General features: G+C 45.2%; 1 protein-coding gene across 1 annotated transcript in view; it reads left to right on the top strand.

Moving 5' to 3' along the window:
• Nucleotides 1-224: 224 nt before the first annotated feature.
• The window catches only part of NXPH2 (neurexophilin 2), a 33,030-nt gene continuing 21,179 nt past the window's right edge, over nt 225-12,075 (top strand). Inside the window, exon 1 of the mRNA XM_035332201.1 lies at nt 225-531. Within this exon, the coding sequence (XP_035188092.1) occupies nt 481-531 (51 nt within the window). The 5' untranslated portion in view covers nt 225-480. The remainder of the gene's footprint in view (nt 532-12,075) is intronic.

Raw genomic sequence — 12,075 nt, 5'->3', positions numbered from 1 at the left:
GGGACGAGGAGGGGGCCCGGCCGGCTCCCTGCGAGCGGCAGCAGCCCTCCGCCCGCCTCCCCTTCGGCACCACGCCGGCCTCACGGAGCCCGCCCCGGCAGCGGCGGGCGGGCGGAGGAGGAGGGGGCGGCCGCTGCGGCGCGGCTTTAAACTTGCCGGCAAAAGCCGGGGCGTCGGGAGCGGGAGCCCCACCACGGCTCTCCCCCAGCGGGGGACGCCACCAGCGCCATCACCACCGGGCTACGAGGAGACCCCTCCGGGCCGGCAGCGCTCCCGCCCCCTGCCCGCCCCCCGCCCGCCATGGCCGCCCGCGGAGCCGAGCGGCGGGGCAGAGCCGGGGGCAGCGCCGGGGGCTCGCCGCCGGCCCGCAGCGCCCTGTGAGGGGGGCACGGAGCCTCCCCGAGCCCCGGACGCCCCCCTCCGCGGCGGGGATGCGCCACGGCCCCGCCGAGGGAGCCGCCGCCTAGACCGGCAGCCGCCATGGTGCCCCTGCGGCCCCTCGTCGTGCTCCAGGGCGTCCTGCTGCAGCTCGTAAGTGCCCCCCTCTGCTCCCCCCCTCCAGGCTCCGGACCCCCCTCCGCCCTCCCCTCAACCCTCCTTTATTTATTTATTAATTATCTTCCTCTATTAATTACACCCCTTCGGGCCAGGGGAGCGCGGGGGCGAGGCCCGGCAGCGCCCTCCTGAAGTTTGCCGCCGGCCCCCGGAGCGACCGCTGGCTGCCGAGGGGCTTCCTTCTTCCCTTTTATTCCCTTTCCCCCCCTTTTTTTTTCATATAAATCCTGTGGTAGGGGAGCGGGGCGGCCTCCGGCGGGACATTTCCCTTCGGGGCCAGCGGCCGCAGCCGAACCAAACGCGTTTTTTAAGACTTTTTCCCCTTTCCATCACTATTATTATTATTATTTCGGGAATTCCGGGTTGCGGCAGCCCGCTGCGTGCCCCTGTCACCTCCGCTTCGTGCTGCAAAACTTCTGCCTCTCTTCCCCAGCCTCCTCGCACCTCAAAGTTTGTCACCGAAGCCAACAGGGAGCGTGTAATAAACCCTGAAGGGATTAACCACCCTCCCTAAGAACCGGCTCCTAACGTTGCAGCGTGAATTGATTGATTAGTTTTCGAGGAAGCTTATGTCAAATTCTAATCCGTTCTCTGGATTGTGCTTGTCGTGTAACGTTTCTCGCTCCCGCACTTTATCGTATAGCAGCGAGGCGCCGAGCTGCAGCCCTGCGATAAGGCACCCGCGCCGCCACCCTTTCGGACGACCAAAGGCTGTTGGCATCCTTCGCTCGCACGGCGGCTCCCAGCTGAGCAAGGCAGGGGTGAGAGGTGCGGATGGGGAGCACTGAATGGATGACCAAGTTGCTGAGCAGAAGGGGACCGAATAGCAACGCTCCTTCCTCGCACCTGCGAGCCCTCTCACACATGCCCCGTTTTATTTATTAGACAGATAGCAGAGGGATTCATTAAAGCTTGTATCACGAGGGATCGGTTGTGTGGATCGTGTTTCGGGTAGCGTGGTGTGGTTACTTGCTGCGGTGCTAAACGCGCTTTACAGGGAGGCTGGCTGCTTGGAAGAAGCAAAGTTGCTGTCTCGCACGCAGCCAGTGCAGGTTTCCAGGTGGATGTGGCACAGAACTGGTGCAGGAGTGCTCAGTTTCCTGCTTTCCTCACATACAAACCAGCAAAGTTTTGCTGACAATTAGTTTTATTGCTTGCACAAGTTAGTGTAAGTAACAAATTAAAGCAAAGTGAGAATGTTTGAGATTTTAGAGGTGTTTTAGGTCTGCTTTTTAGTGCTCATCTATTACTAAAAATATGTGTGAAAACACGTTGGCATGCGTTTCCAGAACATCTGGTTAACTTCTGGTAAACATCTGGTTAAAGCTAAAGCTTATTATACGTTGCAGGCAAATATTTGGTGCTGGTGGTGATACACAGAATACAAGTCTCTGTGCTGTTCCCTGCTCTCTGTGCAATACTTGGAGTGCCTGGTGGCTTCCTGGAATCTAATTAGCAGTTTCAGCAGGCAGGAATCGGTGATGCTAATTCTCAACTGTTTCTTAACCAACAATGAGTATGGTTAATATTAATTAAAATGCAGACTGCTCAGCATTACAGCCAACAAAGAAAAAAAAAGTGGCTTGCAGTGTTGTAATACAGCAGCACTCTAGAAACCCAGAAGTGCTGCCATCAAACCCTTACTGGTGGCACAGTCTTAATTTTTAAATGCAAACAGGCTTGGTAGAATGCAAAACATCTTTGCATCTGTATTCTACATTTTAATGAAGCCAGAAGTACTTTTTCATTAAACCTCAAACTCTTGCTTGGCTTTTAAATACAGAAGTGTGTCATCTGTGTGCCCACTGTTTAAAGATGCGCAGATGTGGGGTAAAACTTCATAAATTTGAGGAGATGCTAAAGATGCTGGCAGAAAACCTCACTGCATTTCTGAACAGCGTTAGGTGACGGTGTTATATACAATACCGCTCAATCAGAAGTTCATGTTTGGTATTTTCTCTGTGAAGTATGGTTACATTTTTGTAACACTTTCCTGGATTATTATTTTTAACTAGTGGATGGCGTGCCAATGACACATGCAGTATGAGCACGGCTGTATCTCTTAAACTACCTTGCATATTTGGGTATGTAAAGCAGTAAGGCAGGAAGCATGCTGTTGTGTCAGGTTGAGGTGCTAACTGGCGTCTGTATAAATGCATTCAGTTCAAAAGTGAATTTTGCCTCGTGCTGTCAGTATAGATCAAAAAATAATTTGCAGTGCTCGGTCAGTGTGTGTCCAGGCTGTTATTGATAAGAAGCCCCAAAACTGATACGCTGTATTGTCACTAGGAGATGCTTTTCCTTTACTGTTAGTCATCAGTAAGCTTTTTAATTTTCACATAGCTGCTGAATACCTTGTTAATTATCTCAATATGAATAATGGAGTTCTACATATTGGAAATTGAAAAGACTGAGGTATTGGGAATTTTCATTTTAAGGAGATCTTATTAAAATACATGCCGTTAATATTTGGTGGTTCCATGTTCCTAATTTGCACTGTTAAAATGCCACATTTCATATCATTGTTTAAAATAGCTTATGGGGTCTTTAATATGTACGAGACTCGCCCTTTGCTTTAACAGGGGGGGAGCAGGGTGCTGTATGCGGGGTTTGAATCAGCTCGGGTCTGCTTTCGCTGTAGGTGGGTGGTGTAAGCAGTTCTTTGACTTGGCGAGGGGCAGGGACAGAGCAGCACTCGCAGGTGGGACCCGTGGTTCCATAGGGTATTCAGGTGCCTCAGCTGTGGGGTCGCTCCTGATCTCGGCCGGCTGGAATTAAAAAGGGATTGCAGCAGCATTTTCCAGTGCCTATAGCTAAAGTTGTGTCAGCAGTCCTCTCAAGTAACTCGCTTCCAGTGTTAGCAGTGGGCAGAGCTGTCACCATTTATAAACCTAGCAAGTTAGTTATTTTACAAACACTTAAAACTGTGCTTTTGTTTTTGTTTTGTTTTGTTTCCCAATAGCGTTCGGATAGATGAGAAAAAAATAGAGTGACAAATTATATTATTTCAAGATTTTTCTCCACGTAGGCTGAATATAGCATCTATTTCTGTGAATTTCAATGACGCTTTGTTTTGGCCTTTGTAAGGGATGACATTTTTACCTATAATGAATATAATTTTGCCTGACAGTTAAGCCAAAAATTTTACAGCATGATTTTAAAACAGAGTTAAAAGGTCTTAACAACTTAAGTAAGAAAGAACATTTCATAACATGCTGTAGTACAAGACAATGCTTCGTCAGCAGAAATAGCTCAAAAACTGAGATAAAGCTGCATTTGCATTTAAAATATTTATATTACGTGGGGCATAGAAACAGAAGTGTGTTTCTCTTGGCTTCTTTAATTTTGTCACTGCCACCTTGCAGACTTACAGTGTGTAACGTGCCAGTGCAGTGAGAATCAGAAATAGCCACCATGTAAAACTCCAAACTTTGTTTGGGAAAGGTAAATGCTACCCTCTGGTCATCAGGAAGCACACAGATGAAATTCCATCCCTCTTAATTTCATTATTTGCCATGAAATACATTCAGCCCGGCATTCCTTTTGTTTTTGGTGTTCTCGGTGCTCTAGGACTGTACACCCGCATCTTATTCTGGTGTAATAAGGTACTAGAAGTTATCCAAGAAGTGAAGGTAATTTGAAGTTAAGACAGCCCAAGAAACGCTGGTTTCAGCACTTTGGGACTTCCATCATCCCAAAAGAGTATGCATCAAGGTGGATGGGCTAGGTGTAGTTTAGGTAGGGTGTTTAGATGCCACGTGAAACTCAGCTTGGATCAGTGTCACGTCTTTTAACCCAGTTCTGTTGAGCTGGTGCCTGATGTTTTTCATGGTTTATTTGTAGATTGACTGGGGCTCAGGAAGGTTGTGGATCCTATTTAAAAACTGTAGAGCAAGTCAGTTTGAGTGATGTCTATGAGACCACAAGATAGCCCGGGACCACAAGATAGCACGGGATGCTCAAAATCCAAGCCTCAGTCTTTCCACTTGGAACATGGAGAGCATTTGTCTGCCACTGTAAAGAGCCTTGGGATCTGCCTACCAGAGATGTGCTGTAAGGAATTTATGTTACCTGTATCGTAGTGTAACTGCCAGGGAAGCTAAACAGAGAAGTCAGTGGAGCCCAAATGCTAAGTTGGTAAATTGGGATGCACTGGTCAGTCCCACCTTTCTGCTTGCTTCCCGAGCCTTGGTTTCAGCAAGGAGGGAGTTCAGAGTTGTGGGTCAAAAGGAAAACACATCTAAAAACATATCTAAAGAAAAACACATCTAAAAGCAAATGTACTTCACAGGACGGTGCATTTTCTCTGTCAGTCTGTCTCTAGTCTTGATTTTTGCCTGCCTATCTGTAGCTCACCACTTAGCTATTCCCAGTTATAAAGCAAAACGACCGGCTGTGACATTTCTACTGCATCACAGGGGAAGTTCCCATTTACGTGACTCTGATGTGTTCACCCTGACCTCGATTTCCAAATGATCTGGTTTGGACCTTTGACCATAATAGGCTAAATATCTTTGTGTATGTTTCCCCTTGCCCCATCCCTTGTTCCCATCTCATTTGCATTCTCTTCCTTTCCTACCCTGTCTGTGGCTGTAGTTTGTGGTTTTCTTGGGTAGGTAAAGAATTGGTCAGAGTTAAAAATGGGAGGACCTGTACAGAAGCAGAGCATCAGTAGTGTTAAGTCCCTGTCAGTCACGTTTCACCCTCTTGGAACCTCTCTTCTGCAATTTAGCACTTCCCACACTTGCAGGCTTTCTCTGATGCTCTGTAAATTCAGCCCATCCATCAGCCGTTGCGCTGTGGCTCACTCTCCAGACACTCACTGTGCCATTGCCGCACTGAAAGCACGCTGCTGTCTGCCTGGAGTCCTGCAGCACGGCCGTGCCCGCGTGTTGTGTCGCGATACGATACGCACATCATGATACAAGCCAATGGGGCAGCCCCAATGCCAGGCTGCGGCCATGAACCCACGCCGAAATCTAGGGGGTTGTCAGCACGCTGCTGGATGAACAAGGGGTGGAAGGGGTGGCTGGATGAGTCTGGGGATGGATGTCTCACCAAAGCCGAGGTCTGCAGGTCAGGGCACAGAAAATACTGTAGTTCCTTCACTGTAGGGGATCTCTTGTGGCTGGTGTTGTGGCCAGCCATTGGTTTAGCTGCAGCTAAAGCTTATTTCAGGGCTGGAAGGACAAGGAAACATCTTAAGATGGGAAGAAGAAATGAAGAGCTATGAAGATGGATCCACATAAGACCAAGTAGTTGTGTCCTTGTGACAGACTTTGGTGCTGGTACAGTGCTCTGTTCCCCCTGGGATGGCAGCGCTTGCTGTAAATACACAATTTGAGCAACTTGACTATAACTTAAAGTGGAATTATTTGTAAAGAGCTTTAAGAGCTGGAGTTCTCGAGCTCAGGTTTTCTATTTGTTCCAAATGACTGGTAGCAATATAAGTTACTAATAGCAGGCAAGTGAAAATGTAAGAATAGGGAGAAATAAAAAAATAAAACTAAAAATTGAATGTCTCAAGAAGCAGTTTTTATGTGCGCTGGGACCAATTGTGGTTATTGTGCCATTACAATGAAGAGTTAAGGTTATTTAGAGCACTTTAGTTCTGCTTCCCCAAATCCAGCATGTTTGGCTTATGTTTGTGATGAATAACCATTTGAGAATTTCCTGGCTTTACAATACTTGGGTTTGGTGATGACCGGGTATTTCTGGAACCATGAATCACCAGTATAAACTCAACCTGAATTTCATCGTGCTGTAGCCAGTATCTAGGAAAATAAAGCACTGTGCATGGATGTGCTGCTGTATTTGTTCTGTTATTGTGTAGTTTAAGGGCTTTGGCGAAGGAGCTGGCTGTGCTTGAGGCTGACCTGAGGAAGAGGAACACTGGGACTTGGCTGTGGGAGTAGGAGGTGAATATCAGAGAGAGGAAGATGATGGAAACCAAACAAAAACCCTAATGGGCCGGTGGAGTGACCCCGAGCAGTCACTGCAGGAGGAGAGGAACAGAGGGACCGAGAGGAGCAAGGTCTGTTTGCCCGACCTGTTCTGAGTCTTTGCTTGTACAAGTGCAAGAACCTGGTGGTTTCCATCAGCAGTTCTGGGCACTGATGCTTGGTTTTATGCCTTGAAAAGGGAGTGGGAACCACAAAGTTGAGCATCCCAGCATGGTAAGTCATGGACCCTGAAGTTTTTTCCTCTAAGGCTGGCTGCTCAGCTTTTTTTTTTTTCTTGTTTATTTCTCTCCCTGCAAGCATCTGCTGGCTGCTTCTGTTGTTCATTATGTGTGTCTGGCAAGTTGGAGTTGCTGTTCCCCTGGCGGGTCTCATGGCCAGTGATTTCCCTCCAACCTTCAGCTGCAGCTGGTACTACTGAGTGTCTTCCTCCACCACTGCCAGCTTAACCACCCGTGGGATTCCCAGCCCAAATTTTCTCCTTACCCCAAGCAGTTGGGTTCTTGTAGTTCCCACAGGCTGGTTACTGCATTCTTCAGAGACTGTAGTGCAGGAACTGGTACGTGATGGTAGCTTTATAGTACTCAGTAGCATGACTTCGTGGCACTTCATAGTCAAGAGCTGTGCACTCATTTTTTTGCAAAACCAAGGACCAAAGGCTGGCTGAACATAAACCAGAGCCTCACGGTGTGTTTGTCACTTTTTGCCCCCAGTGTGCCAGGAGAATGTCCCGCACTGCTGACCCTCCTTCCAGTGGCCTGCCTCAATACAACAGCAGGGGCAAGGATGAATTTGTCAGAGGAGAGGCTGACTTCTCCGGTGTGTTTGCATCTGTAGTGTATGACCACATGTTGATTCATACGACTTATTGCTTAGGGTTTTTAACCCATTAATACTTAGGTGGCACTGCAGATGTTTTCCAAGTGGAACTGCAGTGCTGTACCACGTGCGTTTAGTGCCACTAAATGTTGCTGAGAGACAAGAATGGCAAAGTTTGTGCATAAATCTGTCTGTACGGCCTTCAGATGTAAGCACAGAAGAAACCAGTGTATGACGCCTGGTTGTTGGCCATGTAGACATGTTCTGTGTTTTCTCATGTAGCAGAAGTTCGTGTTGTCTCTAAGAAACAAAACTCCATTTCCAGAATGTTATCATTTGATTTGGGGATAATTATAAAACCTGCTACTTCTGTTTTACTCTACTATGGATTATTAAAACATGTTCTTAGTTTGGAGCCTTCTTAGTTTAAAAGCAAAGAAAACCAGTAAGATACTCATTAAAAAAAAAAAAAAAAAGAAAAAAGAAAGAAAGAAAAAGGTGTGTGGAGTTCTTGTTATTTGTTTGCTTGGTTTTTGAGGAAAGCACAGTAGCAGCTGAAGAGAAGTGCTGGAGACAGGCTTTTTTAGAGTGACACAATGGGAAGCAAGGGACGGGCAAAACCCAGTCCTTCAGTTTCTTGAGCAAACAACGTGCAAGGGAGAAGCCGAAAGCCTGGTCTGTTTTCCACTCATTAAGCTAACAAAATGCTAATCAGCTTTGTGGAAAGATTCATAGAAGATAATGTTACCTTTGTTGCTGTGACACCGCTGAAGGGTTATCTGGTCTGTTAGCCTGGTCCTCATTAATTTAGATGATTGAAACAGTTATATACAGCAATCACTAGCTAAATTGCACCTTTCTTTTAAAATGGATGACGTTTTGCCCATTGTTTAATCTCAATGTTTTGATCGCTCAAGGCAAAGAAAAGACTGACATTAAACTCCTTGTTGGGTTGGGATGGATGCTGTGGTACTGCTGGAGATGGATGCCAGACTCAGGTTCATCCCCCTGCTGATCGCTTGTGTAGCTTGGAATTGGTTGTAGTTGTATAGCCGTGGAATTAGTCTGCCATTCCTGGAAACATCAAAATTTGAGTTAGTTTTGAATCCCACTTCAGTCTGCTCTGTTAAAAGTCATAGGATCAGTTAGGCTGGAAAAGACCTTCATAATGGTGAAGTCCAGCCATCAGCCCAGGCACCGAGTCCCACCAGGCATTCTCTGCCTCCTGGAGATGTCCACGAGATCCAAAGTACAGCAGCCGGGACCAGGTAGAAGGACTGCCTTCCTTTCTACTGCCCAACTGCACGTTTTTGTTTGTGTGTTTTTAAAGCAAAACATACTCTATCTGTACAGGAAACTAAGGAGTTGCAGCTACCTTTCCAGGATCTCCTAGTGGTCATCAGTTCACACCATCCTGAGAGCTGTCTGTCTGAAATGCCTGGTAGCAGGACAATCCAAAGGCCTTATCGATTTGAATCAGATCGTGTAATGCACTTCGAGAATATTTCCGTTTAAAACTATATAGTTTTTGACTCTGTTCTTAGCACTGGGACCGGGGAATTAAACTCCACATTTTATTTAACAAAACACTTTTGTGAATATTGGATGGGATCTGTTACTCTGCGTGCGCTAGAGTCAAGGTTCAGTGTTACTTTTTTTTTTTTTTTTTAACTACTTAATGTTGAACAACTGGGGAAGGAAGGAATCTAAAATACCTAACTTTGTGTTATGGTGACCAAGAATACCATTTTGCAGGAATTTTGCCTTCTGGTGAGGTTTGCAGTATTCTTTCAATGAACAACAAATTTTATTTTGGTGGAACAACAAAATTAATACGTGAAAAATAATAAAAAAAATGTAATAGTTTTTGTATCTTTCTTTGGGTTTGATGGATTGCATTGTCTTGTCCAGATCAACAACTAGACTTTATTTTTATTTCATGTCAATAAAGCAGATAAATGTAAATAAAATTCAATTTTGTACTATTTAGATATGACAATTGTAGTGCTGATAACGCAAACCAGTAGTCACTTTACCTGAGTTGTCCTGAACCAGTGATGTTCTCTGAAGGCACTGAAGGATGTTAGTATTGAGATAAACTGGTCTGTGAGCAGGCATTAATAAGCCTTCTCTACTCTGAATATGGGCCCTGTACCCTGACTTCTGTCTTCCCACTACCATTATTTAATAGGAATGTAATTATCTTTGAGACCACCAGGTCTTTTTGATCTAGTTGAAGTGCACAGAATGGTTGAACAGTTATTAGAGAAGGACTGACATATAGCTGCAGCAGCAGCATCATAGGAAGCTTGCTTTTTTCATAGAAAATGGGCTAACACAATATTCTAAACAGAAACTAATCTGAAAGCCAAAAGAAACCTGCATCCTGATCAGAAGTTCTTTAGCACTTCCTGGGACAGCCACATTTCAGGGATTTGGTTGTTTTTGTACAGGCAAGTAGAGGCCGCAAGACATTTTAATCTTTGCTTGGCTTTGATGAAAACGTGGGCTACTGCATAATTCATCTGGTTCGGGTTCCTCTTCAAAATACTCAACTGGAAAAAAGTAATCAATTTTAGTCAGGCAAAAAAACCTACGCTAATACAGAGGTTTTGCTCACTTCCTCAGTTTAAGAATAACATCTTAACTAAAAGCGGTCAGGCGTTTTTCTACAGTTCTGGAAAATTTCAAGGTCTGAAAAGATACTACAGAAGTTATCCCTGTCACAGCTTTGAATTAAACACCTGCAGTTTGCATATCGTGCCTGAGATGGCATTCAGGAGAGCTCACTGCACATCCATACCTGGTAAGATCCCAGGCAGAAAGGAGCAGTGACTTAACTGTGTCCCTTTTAGAAGCTGCAGAGCCTTCCCCCAGGAGTGCTTTTTTCCTCTTGAGTCCAGCAGCCTTGCTACATTAAGCTGTTTAACTTAACATACAACAGCTTTTAAGGGCTGATGAGTAAATCGGTGATACCTACATTGTCTATGCCCAAATGAATTAGTGGTTATCCTAGTTTATGGTACTGGAAGGGAAAGGGAGCCTGTGTCTCTCAAGACAGTATCATATTTACCCAGGTAGACAGTATATTTCATGAGGGTGCTCAGTCCCTTCCCTCAAAGCTATTTAGATTCACTTTTTGGAGGAAGAGAGAATACACACAAATTTGGCAGTGGGATATGCCAGCTGAAATTCAGTGAGGTCAGAAAGGTGGCTTTCCTTTCACACCTACCAGGAGATGCACAGAACACAAAGCGGTGGAGGACTCACTGCAACCATTTTTCCTCCTTCTTTGACCTTAGTATAAGGTGTGTGAAAACCATGGCCTGGATTGGATCCTTCAGCAGAAATCGATGCAGAAATGCCTGGACTTGTGTCCCGACAGAGCCCATACACGGAGTAGGGCTGATGTCCTTGGTGAGATGGGCTCCAAAACAACTAAAGGCAATTTTCTTCCTTAAAACATAAGGACTACTTGGGTCGTATGTCTTACAGGGTGATTTTAAAAGTTATAGATTTAGGACCTAGGCATCCCTTGCAAACCTGTGAAAAGCTGTGTGCTGTCTCTTGAGCTCTCCCTATTCTTGCGGTTCACTTCAGAAGACAGACACCAGGCAGAGGTATCCAATATCTTCCTGCAATGTAGGATTGCTGCTGCATTACGCTTCCTAGTACTCTTCCTCAGCTTGTTTTAGGTCTCACAATAGTCCCTAGGAAGCTTCAGAGCTGACAACATTGTGTTGTGTAGTAAGCTTTTCCTAATATTCATAATATCTCCTAATATTATGCACAAAGTTTTAATTCCTTCCTGTTACGCTTAGCTATCATTTTTTTTTACCACTATTGATATGCTTTGCTGTAGGCTGCGTTACTTGCCTGTTCCTGGGGACTTTTTCCTCGAAGAACCACAGTGGTGCTGCTGTGAGTCACATCAAGCTTTGCCTCTCTGTTGATCTCTGTTACTGAGCATGCATGTTTGGAGTGACTTTTGTCTTTTTTTTGTTTCTGACTCCCATTGGCGTTCCCAGAGCCTCTTAATGTAAAGATATCTGCAGGGCCGACAGTCAGTATTAAGACAGCTTGTTAGTGTTAAAAGATACCATCTAAGCATATAGGGCTGTTAGAGAATCCAGCAATTTTGCAGATGAAGAAAATTGGTTAGATTCAGGAGGAAGACAGTATATTCTGAATGATACTCTTGGCCAACTCTTCTTTTGAATAAAATAACAAATGCACATCTGAAACCAGTGAAATTAAATACCTTGTACTTTTATCCCAATGTTTTCTTTCCTGCTCTATCAATAGTGTATTTATTCTACTTCAAACTGCAATGTATTCACTACCATATGTTTTTATCCAACTCTGGACACCAGCAGTCAGCCTGTGGGAGTGGCACACTGTGTACACCAGGCATATATTCTGAAGGTTTGAGCTACGTGACTGTATTAGCACTATGCGCAAGCTAATGAGCACAACACCAAAAGGTAGGATGAGAACAGCTACGCAGTTTTGATCAGTTTAGCACTCAGGGAGCATGTTCTCATATCTAGCCAGAAACATCATTACCAATCTCCCTAACATATTGCTTCCATTGCGAGCTCTTGAAGAGTGCCTTCTACTTCATGTACAGGGCTCAACACCCATCAATGCTCAGACAAAATACAGTGGTGGCTGAAAAGAAAAGTAACAGCAGGAATTGTGTGTAAACAGATTGTATACCTGAATATTTTGCTCAGTCTCT

Source organism: Oxyura jamaicensis, chromosome 7, assembly GCF_011077185.1.
Source record: "Oxyura jamaicensis isolate SHBP4307 breed ruddy duck chromosome 7, BPBGC_Ojam_1.0, whole genome shotgun sequence".
Lineage (NCBI taxonomy): Eukaryota > Metazoa > Chordata > Aves > Anseriformes > Anatidae > Oxyura > Oxyura jamaicensis.
Note: the sequence above shows the minus strand (reverse complement) of the source record. Positions and strands in the feature narration are given on the sequence as shown.